This window comes from Protomyctophum parallelum (assembly GCF_964188405.1).
Source record: "Protomyctophum parallelum genome assembly, chromosome: 1".
Taxonomy (NCBI): domain Eukaryota; kingdom Metazoa; phylum Chordata; class Actinopteri; order Myctophiformes; family Myctophidae; genus Protomyctophum; species Protomyctophum parallelum.
In genome coordinates, this window is record NC_139697.1 from 67,158,135 (window position 1) to 67,181,671 (window position 23,537).

The 23,537-nt window shown below is 43.0% G+C and overlaps 1 protein-coding gene across 1 annotated transcript in view; it reads left to right on the top strand.

Moving 5' to 3' along the window:
• The window catches only part of LOC310854555 (FRAS1-related extracellular matrix protein 2-like), a gene marked incomplete at both ends in the record, with an annotated part of 168,026 nt that extends 149,928 nt beyond the window's left edge, over positions 1 to 18,098 (top strand). The window contains 9 exons of the mRNA XM_083759234.1: positions 572 to 927; positions 4,546 to 4,738; positions 7,041 to 7,166; positions 10,951 to 11,078; positions 11,720 to 11,854; positions 12,115 to 12,241; positions 13,341 to 13,528; positions 14,598 to 14,744; positions 17,487 to 18,098. Of these exons, the coding sequence (XP_083615360.1) occupies positions 572 to 927; positions 4,546 to 4,738; positions 7,041 to 7,166; positions 10,951 to 11,078; positions 11,720 to 11,854; positions 12,115 to 12,241; positions 13,341 to 13,528; positions 14,598 to 14,744; positions 17,487 to 18,098 (2,012 nt within the window). The remainder of the gene's footprint in view (positions 1 to 571; positions 928 to 4,545; positions 4,739 to 7,040; positions 7,167 to 10,950; positions 11,079 to 11,719; positions 11,855 to 12,114; positions 12,242 to 13,340; positions 13,529 to 14,597; positions 14,745 to 17,486) is intronic.
• Between the last annotated feature and the right edge of the window lie 5,439 nt (positions 18,099 to 23,537).

The following is a 23,537-nucleotide window of genomic DNA, read 5'->3' on the forward strand; positions in this document are numbered from 1 at the left end:
CTTGGTGTACTCAACATGTCCCGGGTTCACAGTGAGGCTCTATATATGGGCCGGCAAGTAGACTAACCCATTTTAGGTCGGGAACCCCTTTTGGTGTTAGCATTACGTTATGCTTTAGCTATTTAAAAATAGCAGATCTACAAGCTCATAGCGCGCCACCGAGTGGCGCGCTACGAGCTTGTAGGTCTGCTATATTTTTTTCAAATCGAAGAACGACTGACACATAGAAACATCGCTTTTTCAGAAAACTGTCAGGATGTGTAGAAGACATTTTTTAGAATCTGATCTCAGGTCAGAATGGGTGGGAACTCATTTTGGTGTTAGCATCATGTCGTGCTTTAGCTATTGAAAAATAGCAGACCTACAAGCTCATAGCGCGCCACCGAGCTTGTAGGTCTGCTATTTTTCAAAAATCGAAGAGCGACTGACATTTTTTGAATCTGATCTCAGGTCAGAATGGAAAACTGTCAGGATGTAGAAGACATTTTTTTTAGAACCTGATCTCAGGTCAGAAACGAGTGCGTGGAAGTGACGCATCGCGTGCATCATACTCTCTCTCTCTACGTTATAGGCATGCTGCCGGTCATCTCCACGCGGCCGCTCACCAACTTTGACCTGACGCTGAGCCCGGACGGCACGCGCGTGGGCAACCACCGCTGCTCCAACCTGCTGGAGCCCGGCGAGGTGACCACGGGCCACGGCGGCTTCATCACGGCGGACACGCAGCGGAGCGCCGCGGGCGGCGGCGGCGGCGGCGGGGGGGACGCGGCCGCGGCGTACCAGCACAGCGCCGCGCTGCGCGGGAACAGCACGCTGCGCTTCTACGAGAACCTCAACCTGGAGGCCTGCCTCTGGGAGTTCAGCAGCTACTACGACATGTCTGAGCTGCTCAGCGACTGCGGAGGCACCGTGGGCACCGACGGACAGGTGTGTGTGCGCGTGCGTGCGTGCGTGCGCGTGCGTGTGTGTGCGTGTATCTCAGTGACAGTCTATTTATTCTGTGCTTTCTCGTGGGCATCTTTCCAGCATGTCAACATTACACAACCACGTAAACACACGCGTGCATACACACGCGCATATTGCATACTGTAATATGTAATATGGCCACCTGTCAGTCCGTCACTCGGATGATTCCTCCAGTGTTGTTTGTCTCCACGCTGGTGGTTTTGAATTTGAATCCTGAAAAGTAACAGTTTTGGACATATGATATGTTTCCACCCGACAGACGATATACAATAATGTCTTACACGATAAAACTAATCTGAGGTCTCTCTGTCTCTCTCTCTCTCTCTCTCTCTCTCTCTCTCTCTGAGAACACTTTGTCTCACAGTCAGAGTGAATCAGTTCAATCAAATGATTGACATGAATTGATATCTTAATCGCTACACATAGCCTATAAAAAGGATTAGGTAATATTCACGCTGGTTTATATACGGTAAAAGCCCAGGCTATTAATGAACTGATGTTTTACGGGTTTTAGAATGACCGTAAAAGTCATAAAGCTCATGCTGAGCAGTGCTGATATATACATGCAACATTTAGCTCTCTGTTAGCTCTCCATTAACCCCAGACTGTGTGTCTCTGGCTGTGAGAGGCGGGCTGTATGATGACATAATGCTGTGTTGACAAGATTTACTGAGCCTAGACATCTCCACCCTGTGGTTGTCCTAGGTCTGGAAATATAGTGGTTGGGGTCCATGCAGTCTTTGTGTTGTTGCTGTTGTTGTCTTGTGTGTGGTCCAGTGTTTGGACTGGAGGATTCAGGGCACAGAGCTCTGATCCAGGCCTCTGGCTATTTTCTGTTGCACCTGTCTTTGATCTGCGTTGCCCATCAGACTACTGTGTGTGTGTGTGTGTGTGTGTGTGTGTGTGTGTGTGTGTGTGTGTGTGTGTGTGTGTGTGTGTGTGTGTGTGTGTGTGTGTGTGCGTGTGCGTGCGAGAGTTTGGACAGACAGACAGAGGAGGTTAGACAATACAATGGATACATGAATGTAATTTCTCTGCAACACTGACTGACATGACAGTTACACTTATAGATGCCTCCAGCCGAGCATCATTCCACAGGGTCTGACCTCATTAAAACGACTCACTGTCACTGAACACATTTAAAGCACACAGAAATGGAATGCACACGCTCGGTATCACACACACGAATTATAATACACCTCTTTTCTAGATATTTCTGTGCCCGTTGTCCCCGCCTTACCTCTTGTACTGCATTTTAGCCCAGTTCAGTCAGATAACTGACGAATAGAATGAATCAGAGATGTCCCGGTACTGTATGGGTACTGTATGGGTACTGTATGGGTATCGGGGAAAAGTGTTGAATCGGCCCTTATTTGTCACATCGGGTCATATCGGGTCATATCGGTATCGGTGAATATGCCAGTCTAACCACCGATCCGACACGGGGGTAAGGGGTTGACACTATGGCTGGCAGGTAGCCTAAATAAAATGTTGGGACATGTGGAGTTTGCTTTGGAGTTTCCCAAACTGCAAGTGCACATTTGAGTGAGGAGTCTGCTATAAACACAACACGAGATATATATAGCTGGATAGCTATAAACACAACATGAGATATATATAGCTGGATAGCTATAAACACAACATGAGATATATATATAGCTGGATAGCTATAAACACAACATGAGATATATATAGCTGGATAGCTATAAACACAACATGAGATATATAGCTAGATAGCTGTAAACACAACATGAGATATATAGCTAGATAGCAATAAACAACATGAGATATATAGCTAGATAGCTATAAACACAACATGAGATATATAGCTAGATAGCTATAAACACAACATGAGATCACGACACTGGTATCGGTATTCGCCTATTCGGTATCGGCATCGGCTAACACAGAAATTGAGGTATCGGGATCGGAAGCGAAAAAAGGGACATCCCTAGAATGAACCAATATAGAATGTAGGCTATAGATATATTCTATATTGTCGTTCAGGCTCTTCTCCCTGCTCAGCACAATTAGACAACCATCATTAACCATTAAGAGCAGGGAGATAGATATACAATAACAACCCCCCCCCCCCCCCCCCCCCCATGGGGAACAGAACTAACAGCAGAGCAGGTGGTGCTGGGGTGGCGGTGGGAGCAAACAGTGCATAATTACAAACCAGGGACACATGCGCATGAGGAACGCTGAATGAACACATACTTATAAGTGAGCTTAAAAATGAAACATTACATTTTTAAATTAAGAATTAATTACCCGCCCAATTGGTCAGCTGATTGCCACATCAGCAAATGACGTACAGTATGGGTCATTTGCTGAGTGTATTCTGCCTGAATATTTTTTTGGGGGGGGAATCACGGCCTGAAAAGTTTGGGAACCCTTGTTTTAGCCCAAGTTTGTTTCCGCCTCCTCTACCTTTCTATCTAGTGGTAATGTGCGTGTGTGTGTGTGTGTGTGTTATACATTACTTTCGGCCTTCAACTTGACATGTCAGACCAATTGAAAGTAATGGAATCGGTGGGTGATGCGGAAAAATTCCAAATGAATGAATTGTTGCGATGAATTGTTGAACAGTGAATGACATGAAGTAAATACCAGGGATTAGACAGCATTCATCTGCCTTTTCTTTTTTTTTTCTTTTTTATACAAATGATTGTCTCCCACTAAATTGCCTGGCTTTTCTCTTGATAATCTCCTGCCCACAGTGTTTGGTTGGATAATTGACTATGCAAATGGCAAGATGCTTTTCGCTCCAAAACGTCCAACTAAGATAACACGATTACCGGTAATCCCTTTTTTATTTGACAAACTGCATGTGTGGCTTTGGCAAATTTTGTCTGGGCTTGTAGCCATAAGTCACACTTTGGCTCTCTTCTCCCATATCAAGTGTCAATTGAAGATTGACTAGTCGTGACTATGGGGGAAGAGAGCCACCTAGTGGACACGACATTGACATGTAGAAAATCTTCTTGCCATACCAAATGATGCATACAGCATCTGAATCAGAACAGCAGCAGCAGCACTTTGTGTTTGAAATGTCCTATTCACCGTGTTAGACTCATTGAAAACACCCTGCTTCTGTCCCAGTAGTTATTTTAAGACCCAAAAGGGAAATTTGATATGTCAAATAGAATAATAAATAAAATAGCAGATGTACAAGCTCACACTGTGTCACTTTGTGCCATGTTGTGAGCTTGTACATCTGCTATTTCCACTACGTTTTGGGGGGTGGGGGGCCTAATGTTAACTCATCATGAATGAATGTGGCGATACAGGTGCTGAACCTGGTATATAATGTATTAACCCATTTTGGGCGGGAGCCCCTTTTGGTGTTAGCTATTGAAAAATAGCAGATCTACAAGCTCATAGCGCGCCACCGAGTGGCGCGCTACGAGCTTGTAGGTCTGCTATTTTTGAAAAATCGAAGAACGACTGACACGGAAGCATAGCTTTTTCAGAAAACTTGTCATTTTCAAACAGACATTTTTAGAATCTGATCTCAGGTCAGAATGGGTTTCAAATGACCGTTAACTCACTCATGCGTGTGGCTATACACACTAGGTGCTGAACCTGGTGCAGTCGTACGTGACGCTGCGCGTGCCCCTCCACGTGTCCTATGTGTTCCACAGTCCCGTGGGGACGGGCGGCTGGCAGCACTTTGACCTGCAGTCGGAGCTGAGGCTCACCTTCGTCTACGACACGGCCATCCTGTGGGCCGACGGCATCGGGAGCCCCCCTCAGGCCGAGCTGCAGGGTGAGTAGAGAGACAGCGAAAGGTATTAAATACGGCCAGACATTTTATTTTGCTTTGTGTATTTTTGTTTATTTATCGTGTCTGCTGCACCTGGGCAACTTCAAAAAGCCCTGAAAGCCAGACGGAAATGTCATTCGTATTTATAATATGTTCCCGGTGTTCCAACAACGACAAAAATACAATTAAATTGTTATTTGCTATTATTTGTGTGACAATCAATCGTCATAATCGTGACAGCATTACCCTTTTAGGTCTGACGTCGAAATAAATTAAAAAAAAGTAAAAGAAAGTTTTCTGAAATTTCTGTATCAGTGGTGCTCAATATTTCATGTCAAGGACCCCAACAATTTTATATATTATGCCTCCGCCCCCCATCTGAAAATATGTTGTTCCAGGAACCTTGAATGCACATTTGAGGCACATTTGCACGATTTTTCAGAAATAGCAGACCTACAAGTTCATTGCGCGGCACTCGGTGCCACGCTATAAGCTTGTAGATCTGCTATTTTTCAATAGCTAATTTTTGTTTTGTTTTTTTTGTTTTTTTTAATTAATTAAGCTTATATGAAAAAGGACTATACAGAGACATTGGAGTTGGAGCCACATGGAGGGAAGATGAGGGAGGGAAGGGGGTGGGGGAAAAAAAGATCTTGGGAATTGCTCGTGTGTCATATGTGAAAATGCTATCTGTATTGTACTGCTCTTTCCAAATAAAACAAATATTATTAAAAAAAAAAAAAGAATAGATGTCGATGATCATTTTCAGGGCAACACCCCATTTGAAAAGATATGGCAGGCATTCTCATCTTTTAATTTGAAGGATGCTCATTTTTACATGCATAGGCTAGTGACCCCCATTTAATGCCATTTATATGTGAGACCTCAATTTATTATAACTTTTATTCATAAAAATCAATGTCAACTTGACTCTGAGAGAGTACAAATGGACCTGTTATGGTCCATTTGGTTCCATTTGTACACTCTGAGTGCCAAAAGCCCTTGAATATGATCGCAGGGCTCTAGCAGTGATTCTCATCATTTGAATTTCCGCAAATGGCCCTGCTCTAGCGTGTATAGTTCAGTCAGATAATCACTTATCAATGAATTGCTTGAGAACATTTTATTTATAACATTTTATTTATAAAATGTAAAGACAAGTGTGAATAGGCTATTTGATTTCCGAAGAGAAAGAACATCCGCACACTAGTTTCTAGAGCTTTGAGGCATTGAGGCTCTGCTACTATACATTGCTTCCTTAGAGCTCAACACATTATGACAACCATTTACTGTAAGTCCAGGGAGATAAACATCTATGACAAACTAACCGTTTACTTTAAAGTGACTTGTCAAGGATATGGATGGCATAATTGTATTTTATAGAATAATAATATAATAATAATAATATAAATAGTAAACCAGAGAAAATTAAAATTATATATGCAGAGGTCTTTTAAAAAACATTCCAGGGCTGGTACTGTATGTTCCATTAACCCATTCTGAACGGGCACCCATTTTGGTGTTAGCATCATGTCGTGCTTTACCTATTGAAAAATAGAAGATCTACAAGCTCATATCGCGCCACCGAGTGGCGCGATACGAGCTTGTAGGTCTGCTATTTTTGAATAATCGAAGAACGACTGACATTTTTAGAATCTGATCTCAGGTCAGAATGGGTTAATCAGACCAGTGTGTGTCCAGTGGAAACCTCGTATGAATCTGATCTCAGGTCAGAATGGGCTGGTACTGTATGTTCCATTAAGCCCCAAAAAAGTTAAGATACAGTTCAAGTCATACAACTCCATTGTTCTCCCAGAGTGGCAGCATTGTCTTTCCCATCAGCATAATCCATCATTGAGCCGGACGAGGATCCTCTTCAGTCCTGGAACAGCATCACAAAAAGTCAGACGAAAACAAAACAAACGCTTCTTCTTCTTCTTTGGATCTCCGTCCCTGAGCATGTTTCCATTCTGAACGGGAAGATTGCAAAAATCAATCACTGTCACTTTGTGAAATTGTTTTGGGGGATTTTCTTTTTTTGTGTATAGGCTATGTTGACAATGAGGAAGAAAAATACAATTATGTCAACAAATATCCCTTTGAGACGACGAAGATTTCTTTGGCAGCAAAGCCCTACAATTTGCTCTCAATAAAAACAGAAAAGAAGACAAATTGATGTTTTGTGTGTGCTTGTGTGTGTGTGCTTGTGTGTGTGTGCTTGTGTGTTGTGTGTGTGTGTGTGTGTGTGTGTGTGTGTGTGTGTGTGTGTGTGTGTGTGTGTGTGTGTGTGTGTGTGTGTGTGTAGGTGCCCTGTACCCGACGAGCATGCGAATCAACGATCAGGGACGTCTGGTGGTGAATTTCCGCACCAAGGCGCGTTTCAGAGGCCTGTTTGTGGAGTCTCACTCTGCAGGACGAATCAAGCGGGCAGGTAACAGATGTAGTACTGAGATAGGTGGATTAATCCGATATGATTAATCAGCAATATTATATTCCAAAATCATAATAAAATGAATCGGGAATATTCAATGCTTTTTCAGCGCATCATTAAAACGTCTCTTCTGTCGGACGTGAGTTGTTGAACCGCTTGAATAAATGAAATGTAATAGAACTCCCTTTGCATATGCCACTTTCAGATATACAGTACATGAATCAAATAAACTGCTGCAACAAAGATTGATACTATACAAATGGATGTTTATTATATCGATTACTGGTTACAAATTATATAAAAACAACATAGCAATGAGCGAGCACGTCATGAAATTGTTTCCATTTGGACATGAGCCACAGAGAAACCATTAAATGCGTATTGTTTTATTGCGTTAGCCCAGCCAGGTCGGTATGCGATTCGTTGTTGATATAGCCTGCACAGAATACGTGTCAGTATGCTAATCAAGGGCGAATGCGTTATCTGGTCCCGTCTGATCGAACGCAATACACAACTGAAATAGGTTCGCTTTTAAAACATGTTGCATGAATAAAGAATAAGAACAGCAAGAAAGAGGAGGAGATTGGAGAAGAGTAACGCCTCGCAAAGAGAGAGAGAGTTGGTGGCTTGGTGGGTTGGCTGTGATTAAAGGTCTCAGTTGTATCATAATCCAATAACAAGGTAGCTCTTCTTTACCACTAGACTACATACACTTAAGATCTCTATCAAACCAATGTCGTTTTGAGGCTGGATGTTTAACAATAAGTCTCCGACCCACCTGAAAGTAAATCTGCCTTCACCGGTGGTTCCTCAAGCATTCTGCGCAGGAAAAGTTCATTCACTTGCTCCAGATGCTGCGCGAGTCGATCACTGTCTCAGAGTAAAACTCGCATTAAACTGATATATTAACACGGACTGCTCTCAACGTCCTAGGGTTTTCCTGACCGCCGTTAGACTAGGCGGTTGTCCTCAGGCCGACTGCCTGTCGGTTGTCAGCTGTGCGTGGGCCAGCCGGTGCCGTGGTGTTGCGACCTGCTCCTCAGAGCTTTCGCTGGACAAGAGAGCGGTGTCTTGGTTACACCACATTATATTAAAAAGTGGTCCCACACACCAATGGGAGGCGTCATTCTTTGTCCTTCCCAAAACTAGTTTAAACATTTCTTAAACTGCTAGATTAACTACCATGCTACCAGTTAACAATTAACAGTTTTACGGCACGCAGGAAACTTCCTGTGGGTCATTACTCATACCTATCTTCGCTGACCATCTAGCCACCCTTTTACACTCCTCTGAGTGATCCACGTGCACGTCGCACACACACACACACACACACACACACACACACACACACACACACACACACACACACACACACACACACACACACACACACACACAAATGCACACGCATTTCTCCCGTCATAAATCAATGGTTAGAAGATGAAAATAGGATCAGCAAGAAATCAACATAAGAATATTACACTTTTCATCAGATGTGCGTGTCTACTGAATAACACATTTATCAGTGGTGTGTGATGTGTATCAAATGTCCACACTCGGCGTGCGTTGCATGTGGCGAGAGTTCTCCCTTGCGGGTCAGCGTTCGGTCACAAAAGTCAACCCTGTGGTCACACCAGATAGCGTGACCATTTGTAATAATCAACCCTCCTTGGTCCGGTCTGGATTTTGTCATAAACCTGCACTCAAGCAGTGGTGAAACAGGGGGTCAAATTGAGGGCTATGTTTTCCTTTCATTGTTCGACACAAATTGCACCTTGTCAATTAACCCCCCCTCCTCACGCTACAGAGACTACAGAAGGACACAGCCATTCATCTTCGCAACACTTTTCTCTCCACTCTTCAATAGTACGCTGTCAAATCCTTAACTCTTGACACTGTACAAATGCAACCAAATCGGGTCGCCTTTGGTTGCATTTGTAGTTGTCAGAGTTAAATTGACGCTGAAGATTTTACTGTGTACACTGTAGAGGAACGATTGTTAAACTTAAAAAAAAAAAAAAATCAATCACACCGACAGTTGTTTTCCAAATGCTTCAACTGTCAAATTAATTATATTACCTACCTTTACCTTTACCTTTATTTGCCATTGTGTAAAACACATAGGAATTTGTTTTGACATTGTGTGTGTGCATTCCTTATTCCTTTTTTCACATATAACAAAAAATAACAACAACACAAATACAACACCGTGCAGGAATAATATATTATATATTTTCTTTATTTTTAGACTGGAAGTTAAGGGTGCAGATGGTCAGAATGAAACATTGCCCAAATGTGGAGTCACAAATCATAGATGAGTCATATGCCATAAGTCTGGATGACATCATAGGTGACTGATGTCACAGGCGAGGCCTCACATTAAGTCCCAGATCCACATTCAAATAGTGTATAAACAAAAGGCTGTCTGAGACTGTCAATTGCACAACAAATACGTATTGGTATTTACAAATTGCAATCTTTAGTCATGTTTAATCAGAGTCACTGGATTAATTTGATGTTAGGATGGGGGGGGGGGGTGTTTGAATAGCCTCTTTTGCATCTTCAGTAATAAATAACATGAGCGTTGTTGAGTTGACGTTTGCATTTGCTTCAGCACTCACATGCTTTAAAAACAATAAGGCATGTATATGCAGAGTGAGTTGCTTTGTGTTTGGTAAAGGATTTCCACCCGATATGGACTGCTCGTTTTTTGTAAATGTTGAGGACATGTTGTGCAAAAGTTTTCCTTTTCATGCAGCATTTAGATAGTTTGCATAATAATTTGAACTGCAACCGTAGAGCTAACCGTGTCTAATTGGTGCAACAGATGCTAGTGTCAGACTGAAACCATTACAAAGCCACTCTTTTTATTTTGATCCCAGTAGCTTCCACAAAGTGGTCGCTAGTCTCCCTGGGGTCGGCAGAAAACTATCAAATAACGACAAACAACATTTCATATCTCACTGACTATATAGATCAGACAATAACCCCGTGACTATAACACATGACAGTATATAAATTCCAAGTTTTAAGAAGGTTCTCATAATAATAAAGGAAAATGTTGTCCAAAAAAGCTGATCTACAGGTAGCTCTTCACCAAAGGGACTACTGCCGATTACTACGGCGATCAGTCGGTTGAAAGATGTGAAAATAATTGTTGCTGAATGCACCTGAGAGCCGATACCGACAGACGGCTACTATGGTGCGAAAAATAGCCTAGAACTTGCGACCCAACGTAACAGTGTACTGCATGTACCCACCGCCCATTCAACAGCAGATTGAATGACCGCTTTCCAACACTTACCCTTGGTGGAGAGACAGCTACCATACGAGCTCACAACATGTCACATTGTTGTGTTTTTTTTTTACCCAGGGTAGTAGCTGAGCACAAGTGCTCATTTTCAGCAACGCCCTGCACATAGAGACACACAGACAGACATTAAAACCTGGGAGCTGACCAGTACAACCTCAGTCTGATACTGTTGGCCACTAAGCAGCTCCAACTGGAGCAGGTGGGGGTTCAGAGCCTTGCTCAAGGGCACTTCAGCGGTGTTGGGTGAGTGATGACCAATCACTTCCCGGCCCAGACTTTTCCCCGCCCGCCCAGGGAATCGAACCGGCAACCTTTCGCCAACAAAGGGCGCTTCTCTCTAACCCTTAGGGCGGCCACCGCTGCCACCACTGCCACTGTGGCCCCAAATTGTGAGCTGTGTATCTGCTATTTGGTTTGGTGTGGAGTCTCTCTGATGTCCTTCTCTCTCCTGTGCCCCCCCCCCCCCCCCAGCTCCCACGCTGTCGTCTATGGTCATGTGTGCGGACCACCCTGGTCTGACCTTCAACCTGAGCCTGGTGAGGAGCGAGCCCACCTACAACCAGCCCGTGCAGCAGTGGACCTTCGTCTCTGACTTTGCTGTGAGTATATATACGAACATCATGTCAGATTAAATTCATTGGATTGTAAAATGTATCTGAATCACCCGGCCCCCCACAGCTATTTTGAATGAGTGGTTCTCAAATGTTTTAATGTCAAGGATCCCCCATAGCTCTGAGAATGTACAAATGAAAACAAACGGGAACCGTATGGGGGTCCATAAAGTTTGTTCGTTCCTTCATTCCAGGACGGGAACCCCTCTTGGGAACCCTTTTTGGTGTTTATGATTATGTTATACTTTAGTTGTTGAAAAATAGCAGATCTACAAGCCTGTAGCACGGCACCGAGTGCCGCACTACGAGCTAGTAGGTCTGCTATTTTAGAAAAATCGCAAAAATGTGGCGCAAATCTTTGAATATATATTCTTTCAGAGCGAACGTTTTTAACTTACATCTTTGCTTCTGCATGGGCGGGTCCCTGGAACACCATATTTTCAGATTTTCAGGTCGGCGGTCAATTACATATCATTTTTGGGGTCCCGGCTTGACATGAAATTGTGTGAACACCACTGACAATAGAAACATAGGTTTTTCCGAAAACTGTCATGTTTTTAGATTAGAAGACATTTTGTAGAATCTGGTCTCAGGTCTAAATGGGTCCAATTCTGCCCTCTACTGTCCAGGTCAGGGACTACTCTGGCACCTACACGGTGAAGCTGATCCCCTGCACCACCGCTCAGAGCATGCAGTACGCCCTCCCTCCTGTGTGTAACCCCAGGGAACCCGTCACCTTCGACCTGGACATCAGATTCCAGCAGGTATAACCACGGAGAAATACACACGGCCAAAATGTACAAATGGCTAAATTCAATTGTGAGAATAAGGAGAAAAACATTAACAGAATACAAATAAAAACAATGTTCTGTCTGTCTGTCTGTCTGTCTGTCTGTCTGTCTGTCTGTCTGTCTGTCTGTCTGTCTGTCTGTCTGTCTGTCTGTCTGTCTGTCTGTCTGTCTGTCTGTCTGTCTGTCTGTCTGTCTGTCTGTCTGTCTGTCTCTCTGTCTCTCTCTCTCTCTAGGTGAGTGACCCAGTAGCGGTGGAGTTCAGCCTCAACACCCAGATGATCCTGCTGTCAAAGAGAGAGCTGTGGTTGTCGGACGGCTCCATGGGCTTCGGTCAGGAGAGCGACGTGGCCTTCTCTGAAGGTAGGTGTCCTGCCGTACGCCGGCCAGGGAAACTGAATATTCTTCTCCACTTTTATCCCCCATGACGTACTGTATCTTTGTGGTGAAAGATGTACATATTCACGTACCGTTAATATGACAAAAGGTGCTATAAAGCAGTGGTTCCCAAACTTTTCCATGTCAAGGACCCCCAAATTGACAGTAATGAGCCCGCGGACCCCCATTTGAAGAGATATGCCAGGGGCCCCCCCATGAGAGAAGAGCTTTACGGCTCTAGCAGTGATTACCAACCCGTTTAATTTCAAGGACCCCCCAGTTTAACATGCATTAGGCTACTGACCCCCCATTGAATGGCATTTCTATCTCTGGGACCCCCAATTTATATTTTAAAATCAATGTTAATTTAACTCTGAGAGTGTACAAATGGAACCATTTGTACACTCTCAGAGAAGCCGGCCAGGGATACTATAGAACCCTGGGGGACCCCAGTCAATTTAGCATATCATTACTGTCGGGCAGAAACCTCTTATCTCCATATTTCAAGCCCTTCTTGATCATACTATAGATCTGTAGCTTGTAGATCTGCTACTTTTGAATTGGTGAAAAGTAACACTTCTGGACATAATGAGGTTTCCACCCGACAGAGACACTATAGAGTGGTTAAATATACTTTTACTGTATGGGCGTACTGTATAGTTCAACATTGAAATTCAACACCCAGCATTTATTAGCATATACTCTAGGGCACTTTTTATTAGCACCGTCAGACACAAGCCTTCCTCTTTCTATTTATACTGGTGATTCATAACTTACATGAAGTTTAAAGAATAATATCCATCTTCTTCTCTAACCCATTCTGAACGGGCACCCATTTTGGTGTCAGCATCATGTTATGCTTTAGCTATTGAAAAATAGCAGATCTACAAGCTCATATCGCGCCACCGAGTGGAGCGATACGAGCTTGTAGGTCTGCTATTTTTGAAAAATCGAAGAGCGACTGACATTTCTAGAATCTGATCTCAGGTCAGAATGGGTTAATCAGACCAGTGTGTGTCCAGTGGAAACCTCGTATGAATCTGATCTCAGGTCAGAATGGGCTAATGTTGTTTTTTCTCTCCAGGGGATACGATCTACGGGCGTGTCATGGTGGACCCGGTGCAGAACCTGGGCGATGCCTTCTTCTGTAACATCGAGAAGGTGTACCTGTGCACCGGCGCCGACGGCTACGTGCCCAAATACAACCCCACCAGGTTTGAGTTTGGCTGCCTGGCCGACTCCCCGTCTCTGCTCTATAGGTTCAAGATCATAGTAAGTAAAGCCTTTGTTGTTCTTGTGTAATGCTGCGTGTGTACATTTTCTGATTGATTGAATAGACTGGGTATTGCGCGTGCATAAAGTGAACGGCAGATCGAGTGGCAAAGTGAGTGGAAAAGTGAATTTAATGTTGTTTAATGTCATTTAATGCAATCAAATAGGACTTTTCTGTTTGGATGTATGGACTGTCAAGGCCAGAACGTAGTTTTAAATTGTGCCACTCAGTCAGTAGGCATTCCCGCATAACTTCCGGGTATGATGATGATGATGATGATGATGTCACGTGCATACACAAACAATGCCATGTCCAACCGTAGTGCCCAAACAGAAAACAGGCAACATACAACAATAAAAGGGAAAGGCCAAATAATGATATAAAATACAAAACAAAGTACAAGAAACTCAAGAAAGCGAAGCCGATTTATAAAATGTTCACATGTTTGATTGTCCATGATCCATCCCTTTAGTTGGACCTTAAAGAAGAAAAGCATAGACACTCTCTTATAGTGGGTAGATTTTTCCAAGTTGCGCTTCCTTGAAATGGAAAGGAATTTTGCACAAAGGTTGTGCTGCGTCTAGTTTAATCCCCTCTGGTGATGGACGGCCCTTGTACTGAAGCCTGTGTCCGTGTCGGGCCGGCGTCTATTAAAGCACTTTAAACTGCCTCCCCCTGGCCAGCCGGGGCGCCTGATGGAGGGGAAAGGAACTGGTCGGAATAACGTGTTCCTTCCACGCGCTACGTCTGGCCGGGGGAAACTCCCCCCTGTCAGGTGAAAAGAAGCAGCTTGGACTCCTCATGCATAGAAGGAAGCATGAGGTCAGTCCGCTGCCCCCCCCCCCCCCTCCCCCAGGTTGGCAGAGGAAGTGTAGCGCCCAGGATTACATTAGATAATTGACACTGGGTGGAAAAAACAGGCTGCAAAATCGTGTGATAATTTTTTTTATAAGAATATAAAACAAAATAAAGCTCTTTAAATTGATTTTCTTTTAATGAAATGTGCTGCTATACAAATAAATGTGTCGTGCCTTCGTTATCACACTCACTAAGTAAACCCCCCACCAGGACAAGGCCCAGCCAGAGACCCAGGCCCGCCGGTTTGGGGACGTGGGCTTTAATGCAGTGTTGGCGGTGGACGACCCTTCAGCCTTGTCCCTGGTCAGACAGCCTGGGGCAGACGGGTTCAGCCTGGACTCCACTGCCATGTTCCAGGTACGGACTATGGAGTAGATAGACCCACTGGTTCCCAAACAGGTTTTTGGGGTCAAAAATGTATATTGGGTCTTTGTGACTTTGGTCACTTATTGTTTTTGTGTTTCTTTTTTTCTTCTCCTTCTTCTTATCCTTCTCCGCCAAAAATAGCTGTTCTGGCTGAACCGTGCAGTCGGTTTTCATGAAACGTGGTAATCTGGTAGAGGGCCATGCCAAACGGTGACTATGCGAAGCCCAAGACGATTGGCCAAATGGTGGCGCTATAGCACTCAATTGAAAATGCAAACTTTGAACGTGCATAGCTCATGAACCGCTTGACCGTTGGCAATGACACTTTTATACACATATGTGTCTCCTCATGCCGAACAGTTTCCGTGTTCTGACTTTTGACCTCTGAGCTTTAGATCACCAGCCATTTTGAATTATATGAAAAACAGTTAAAATGTATCTCCTCCCAGGATCTTTGATCAAAATGCACAAAAACGTCTACACATGAACTTTTTTATGAGCCAATGAAAATAGCTGTTTTGTGAAAAATCTTCTTCTGCCTCTAATACATACATGCAGAGTCATATGCTTATGTCACTTTACAGTATAGTAGTGGGTCATGCCAAATAGCACTGAAAGCAGTCTTACTCCAATTGGCCAAAGGGGGGCGCTATAGCAATTTTTTGAAAATGAAACCTTTGAACAGGCTTAAAGATGGAGTGCCAATTTGTGTATTTTTCCAGTTTTTCATGTGTCTATGAGGTGACAGTACTTCAATAGACACCCTGGAGTCGTTTTTATGTGCAATAGTGTAATAACTTTGTATTTAGGGTTTCTTCCTGGAGGCTGAACCTTTGACAGTCAAACGGGCCAATGATATAAACACTGATAGTGTGACGTATTACTATTGCACGCACACACGCACCTCCCCCTCTATATATTTTTTTAAATACGACAACCTCTGTGGGCGGAGCTGCCTGCCACATACACACATGTGAACTGAACACGCAGCCAGTTTGCTGCTGTGCCTAACTGTGTGGCAGATTTTCAAACAGTAATTTCACACATTACCAGTTCACAGCAGAGCAGACTGTTTTTCGTTAGATTGGAAGCAAGTAAATGTTCACGTCGGGTCCTCAGGATTAATCAAGGAAACCACAACAAACCAGCCTTATAGCCTACCTGATCTTCTGTAGTTGCTCTTGCTGTTCTCAAGGAGTAGGTTGTTTCTTTTATAATCACAGTGGTCGGGCTTTGATACAGAGTGTAGTGTCACAGTGTGCATTCTTGTTGGCTGTTGTCAATATGTAGGTCCTAATACTTATACAAGGCTGTAAATTCAAGAATTTGAAGTATCTGTTGTGTCGCGCTGGAAGTCATGTTGCCATGTATGGCTTTTACAAGCGACTTGGGCTTGTTTTCATATAAGAACTTTCAGGGGAGATGTGGTTGACTTGACCAATGGTTCATGTGAAGGACCCTCAGATTAATATGTTGTTAAAAGGATTGGTGTTGTTGAAACGTTTTCATAAATATTCAAGACAATTTATGTGACTTAATTTTGTGGACCTGGCCACTTGTTTCTTTAAATCTGGCGGCTTTTGCTGAAACTCAATGCAGTCAGAAGGGACATTCATGTTGTAAATTGAGTTTGATCAGAGCAATAGAGTGGAGAGTGGAGAGTCTTCTGTCCAGAGCATCATGTGCCTAGGGCAGTGCAAGTGTTTTGTGTCAATAAAGGACAGTTTCAATGCCAGGGTGCTTAGCTGGAGGAAATCAATAGCCTACAATATATTGGCAAATTATTCATGCTAAATGATCTATCAAACTAATTGTTTCTGCTGTTAAACAATGATTTAATTGGATGATGAGCTGAGCTGATTGTGACAATAGGGTCAATATAATTGGAGGAAATAAATCAATGATAATAAAAATCAGAAAAAACAGATCTGATATGGTATGGATGCGTGGATTATAGGCCTATACATGGTGGCAGTATAGTAGTGTATAGTATAGTAGTGCATAATGGTGCTTATCCTCAGAAATATGTTCACTTCTAACATTCACAAAAACATGAGTTTTTGTTACATTACAGACACCAATTTGACATTTTGTAAACAAAAGGGCAGAGCCATGGGCTGTCCTTTTATAAGGAGGGGAAAATCACGGCACTCCATCTTTAACTCATGCCTCATTTGGCCAAAAGTCATTTCCACATGTTCCTTGAATCAGATTTTCCGACATTTTGAGCAGTTTGAAAACTGCTTATAGCTGATTTTCTGCCTGGAGTTTTTAGCAATTTACGTGAAACGTCCTACACACAATCTATGGACCATTAACTGAAATCCCAGGACACATACAGTACTTGTTACCAAAACACTGAATGGTTTTACTGTTTACAATGTGGTCACTGATTGTCTCCATGTAGCTCAGTCAGTAGAGCTCTTGCCCTTAGATCACAAGGTTGTGTGTTCAAATCTGGGTATCGACAACTCAGCCCAAGATTCTTATTTGTTCTTATTGCGTATTGTCTTCTTTCTTGGTCCCGCCTTATCGCTGCTTGCAGCTATATTTATTAATATTATTTCAAAACATTTTCAAAAAACATTCCCAAAAAAGCTAACATTTTCATGAATTGAAAACAAAATTAAATGTTTTTTTTCACGAGGAAATCAAATTTCACAGACAGATCAATATCATCTCTTAATCTTAAAACCCTAAACATGTGTCCATACTGTATACGTTACTTCCCAGGTGGCTGCTGGCCGAGAGTGGTACATGCACACCATCTACACGGTGCGCTCCAAGGAGAACGCCAACAGGGGCATCGGCAAGCGCAGCCTGGAGTACCACCACTCGGTGGTCGCCGCCGGCGGCGCCAACGACCTCGCCTTGCCCTCGCCGCCACAGTCTCGCCGCTCCGCCCGGGCGGCAGCCAAAGTGCCGGCGGTGGCCGAGGACATCGGCGTGGACAACGACCGCGGCACCAACATCATGCACATCGCCCTGGACCGCAGCAGGCGGTCGACAGTCGACGAGCTGCCCACGGACGGGCTGGAGCCTCGGCGGCTCCAGAGCGGCGCCTCGGGGGCCGCCGGCGAGGACGGCCTGGCCGTGACCGTGGTGGGGGGGCTGGTGGGCGTGCTGCTGACCGCACTGGTGCTCCTGGGCCTGGCGGCCGCGCTGAGGTCCAGACTCCTCCTCCTCGCGGCGGCGGCGGGCAAAGGCACGGGGAAGAGCGAGGGGGGCGGCGGCGGCGGCGGGGGGTGCAGCGCCACGAGGGGGGCGGCCATCAGCGGGTCGATCAGCACGGAACCCATGCTGGTGGTGAGGATGCAGGACTGCCACGACAGCTCGGAGGTCTGACCCATCTGCGGATGGATGGATGGACAGGATGGACAAAAAAGGGGAATCGATGGTACCTGGGGCTTTTAAAAAAAGTATTTTTGTTTTCTTGTATTGGTTTTGTTAATATACACAGTAAAATCCTCATTGTATGTTCACACACACACACACACACACACACAACACACACACACACACACACACACACACACACACACACACACACACACACACAAAAGAAAGTTGGGTTGCAGTGAGGATTTTAACTGTGTAGTGTTAGATAGGGAGGGGTTGATTGATCGAATACTTTATACAATAATGCTAAAAGGATAACACAAAAAAGCCCCCAGGGCTTGTTTCCATTGTGGTCGTGTGCGAACACGGCGTCAATATTCTCAACTGAAAACACTGACGATCGAAGTATAGATCAGCCATTCACGGGGGACAGTAACACTGCGCCCTTAATGCCATTTTGGTTTCTTTACTTTAAACATTCCATTTCGGTGCTGCGCTGGTATAGCATGATCCTTCTGTCCTCTAGTGTAGTTTTATCATGTGTTGTTGGCTTTATGGCAGCGATCCCCAACATGTGGGCCAGGGTCCCGCTGGTGGTGCCGTGAGGATGTTGCTAGTGGGCCCCCAGATAATTGTCCAAAAACTCTAGGATTTTATAAAATATAACATTAATGATATTAAATAAAATCGATTGTAAAAAAAAAAATCATTGTATTTTTTTTCTTCAGAACATGAAGAAAAAGTACCAGTTCCATTCGTCCAGACCGAAATACAATTGGTTTTCAAGTGGGCCCTTATCCAGATGCGGTTGGGATCGCTGCTTTACGGTGGTTAAAGTGCCTCAAGCAGCTGTTGCCCTCTAGTGGCGAAACGAAAGCTACACAACGACCATGAAGGGTGGTCCGCTTTTACTCCGCGCTAAGCTGTCGCCAAAGTGTTGCTCAACACGTGCGTTCGTTGACATCAAGTCGAGTCACACGACCCTCGATCCCTACAAGTGAATTGGTTCTGAACGTCAGACTTCTACATACACGTCGTCAACGTCTCAAAACACATTATTCACTTCACTGTGGCTGTGGCTTGCGATATCCATGACGTTTATGATGACCAATGTCTTTGTAAGACATCCCACGGCAAAAAGAATATATATATATTTCACATTTTTCAATACAAACCCAATGTTTTGGACATTCTTATTTGAGAGGGGGCGGGGTTAACTCATTTTAGTGGCTAGAATATAAATTCTTAATCATTTAAATAATGTTTTTTTTTTTTTTTTTACTTTTGTATATTTTGAAGCATGTGAAATATATCAATATTTTTTGCAGTATATGGGGCAGGTTTATCTGTAGGTTTATTTTACTTCTGCTGCTGCTGTTTTTTTTGGTTCAGACAGTATTTTATGTAGATTCTTTTGTAAAACAATAGTACACTTTTCTGTGACCGCCACACGTCTTACCTCTTTATGTTCCTCACTGACTTTGCATCGTGTCATTGTGCTACTTATTCCAGTGGTTCTCAAAAAAAAAAAAAAGTATTGTCTCTGTCGGGTGGAAACCTCATATATCCAAAAAGGATTCAAATTCAAAAGCAACAGATCCACAACAAGCTCAAAATGCTTTGCTTCGCTTCATGTCAACGCATTGAGATCCTGTAGATCTGCTACTTTTGATGCTTTAGTGCAAATATATGATCAAGTAATCCATTGATTTACAGAAAGAAAAAGAAACACAAAAAGTTAGAATATGGAGATAAGAGGATTCTGCCCGACAGCAACGATATTTGTCTGGGGGTCCTTGAAATTCAAGAACGTTTGAGAGAATCACTGATTTATTCAAATATCACAGATGTCAGAGGTATCACTACTAGATCATGTGTGAAGGAGCCCACCTCCTTGATTGATGTGTGTGTTGTTGTGAACCATCTTTAAAACGGCTTACTTTAAAACTGCAATCTGTATAACTTCCTACCCGGAATCCGAACCCTTAGTAAATGGTAAATGGTGCATTTATATAGCGCCTTTATCCAAGGCGCTTTACATAGATTGTGCATTACATTCACCCATTCACACACCGATGGCAGCGGAAACCATGCAAGGCACCAACCAGCACATCAGGAGCAATTAGGGGTTCAGTGTCTTGCTCAAGGACACTTCGACACTAACTCTGGCAACCTTGCGGTTACCATCCAGCCACTCTACCCTGAGCCCCTGTCCCCTGCAGTGCACAAACGAAAGATATTTCTGCTGCTGAGCTAATTCAGAAAGCCAGTACAGGGCAGAGGATAAATTGTTTTGAGCTACGTGCAATATCTCTTTTTAACCAGTAGGTGTCCTACCTGGCCATAGGATCTAAAAGTATTAATAGATGAGCAGTTATAGTCAGACCAACTAAACCACAGTTGTTTTAGTTATATCCTATACACACTCTGCCTTAAAGATTGGTCAAAACATTTTATTCACTAAACAAACATAGCCGATGGATTGCAGCTTTAACAAAAAGTCTCAACAGAACCACTTTACACTTGTGTGTTAAGACTACTAATTGTGGCACTGTGAACATGCCCTATATTATATCCACATTATTTTATTCTTCTTCTTTTGTTATGTTTTTGTAAGCTGTATGTATGACTACTATGAATGTGACAGTCCAGCATTATCTATCACAAGCACGCAAACAAAATGGGTGACAGTAACTTTACAGTTATATGTGATGTTAACCCTGGATTTGGAGGACAAAAAGACAATGATAAGCTGTGGAGACGTCTTTTCGTTAAAACCTCCGTCATTATTGTGTCACATCTGGTATATGTTAAGTGCTCAGACGGGTGGGCTGCGATTCCGCCAACGCTTTCGAATTGGACCGCCGGTCCAACAAAAGGTTTGGGAACCGCTGCCTGTGCATATATATCGTTCCTGTTGCAACACGCTGCCGCTGTTGTCAAACAACACCATGCTGAGATCTGTGTTCCTAATTATATGTGTCTCATACTGCTGTTTTTTAATTATCGTTAATTATTCACTGACTGTATTTATTAAACCTTGTTAAGCAGGATTTTATGCTTTGACGCACATGAAGCATTCAGCTGGTGATCGGTTGGAGTCTGAATGCAATCGATGAGGGATTTGCAGTAGGCCTAGGCTAGAGTCGAGAGAAGAGTGCACTGGGGCTGGGCAATGTGGACAAAATTAAATATCACCGTAACCTATATGTTTTGACCAAATACCTCGATATTGATACTGTGACGATACTATCATACTGTGGTGATAATATAAATTCGATAATAGCCAATCTACAAGCTCACAACATGTCACAAATTATTATGTGGTGTGACTTATTAGGAGGAGCTTGTAGTTCAACTATTTTTGTAATTTTGGAGCAGTTCTACCGTTATACGCTATGTAGCCTACTTATATAGTATGCCGTGCCCAAGTTTTGGGGGGGAAAAGAAAAAGAAAAACGTATACCTTTTGCTAAACATTTCATCCATTGTCATTGACCCCACGCGTATCCACGCTTTTCCTGGGCTGTGTGCTCCAGTTCCTGTTGATTTCATTGGATATCATTGGTCATCTGACCAGTTTCATTGGCTTTCATTGGATCAAATCGACAGGAACTGGAGCACACACAGCCCAGGAAAAGTGTGGTATGTAATTTCCAGGACGTCTTCACCAGTTGAAATTCTGGGCCAGATCTGACTAGTCTTGGTTTGACTTGATCTTGCCCCAACCGAGACGTCACTAATTCGTCCAGGTGCTGACCATGCTTGCTGTGTATACTTGCGTAGGCCTTGTCACGCAGCGAATGAAAAAAACCTAGGCTAAAGCACTGTTTGGAGTATACAATAGGTGCTTAAAGGTAGCCTATATTCAGTGATTTCACTCAAAAAACCTTAGGTTTCGTTTTTGGCTGTGGGACCCAGCCTTTCGTCCAATCAGGATAGAGAGTCAAAAATGAAACCTAAGGTTTTTTGACCCCCAGGGGTTAACTGGGGACAGGGAGGAACTCCTTATATGGTCAGCACACTCTATAGTAGGGAGGATTATCACAACAAAACAAAAAAATAAGTGATATTTGAATTAAGTGAAATCACTGAATATACCTTTAAGTGCAAATCCAGGTAAAGAAAACACTTATGTCATATCACAACAATATTACGATATCCAAAATACTCATATCATAATATTAATATTTATATAATATTATGGATATGTTGCCCTGCTGCAGCTCTGAGTGCCCGCAACTCAATAGCCTGCTATGATTCCTGATGAATTGAAAATAGTGACACCTTATGAAAGACATGCACTTTTTTTTTAGTTCAAACCCTCACATGCCAGTCCAAGCTATGCAATGTAATGTAATACTTTAGCCAACAACAGTTATCCACGAGTGTATGAGAAAATGTCCACACAAAGAATCAAACTTGATATTCACTTTGCATCTTTTTATGAATGGGTTTTTATTATGTATACATGTATTTAAGAATAAAGATTGTTGATTACTGATGAGGTGGTAGATTGATTGAATTGATGATAACCACTTGGCACTAATGTAAGAGAGAGAGAGAGAGAGAGAGAGAGAGAGAGAGAGAGAGAGAGAGAGAGAGAGAGATGCTTAAAGGTATATTCAGTGATTTCACTCAAAAAACCATAGGTTTCGTTTTTGGCTGTGGGACCCAGCCTTTCGTCCAATCAGGATAGAGAGTCAAAAACGAAACCTAAGGTTTTTTGACCCCCAGGGGTTAACTGGGGACAGGGAGGAACTCTTTATATGGTCAGCACACTCTATAGTAGAGAGGATTATCACAACAAAACAAAAAAATAAGTGATATTTTAATTAAGTGAAATCACTGAATATACCTTTAAAAAACAAGAGAAACTGAATAATTAACAGAATTTACATGAAAAGAAAGGGGGCAAATTAGTGGGCCTACAGCAGAATACAGCAGGTTTAAGAACTTTGGAATCTGGTTAGGCCTACTCAGTATGCATTTGGCAGGATCGTGTGTGTGTGCGTGCGCATGCGTGGCATCATAGAATCAGTTACACAAGATTCAAAGAATGATTTGATTTGTAAAGCACTTAAAAAACACAAATAAGATTAATTGAAATAATACAAATAATAATTGGATATAAAAAAAATATATATTTTTTTGTTTTTGTTTTTATATATAATAATAATAAAAAAAAATATATACGGTATATGAAAACCTATAATGTATATATTTGTATTTTAAAGGATATACTTCGGTTGTGATTGGTTTAGAGAGATGTGACGCGACACGGAGCGTAGCGCGTCACATCTCTCTAAACCAATCACAACTAAGCGAGGCAATGTTTGTTTTCTGTTTCTCCTTCATTCACTCCTCGGTCCTCGCTTTGGTGCAGAGCAGAGTAGACAGAGACAGTTAAAACGGTAACAAACAAACAAACGCATGATAACAAAC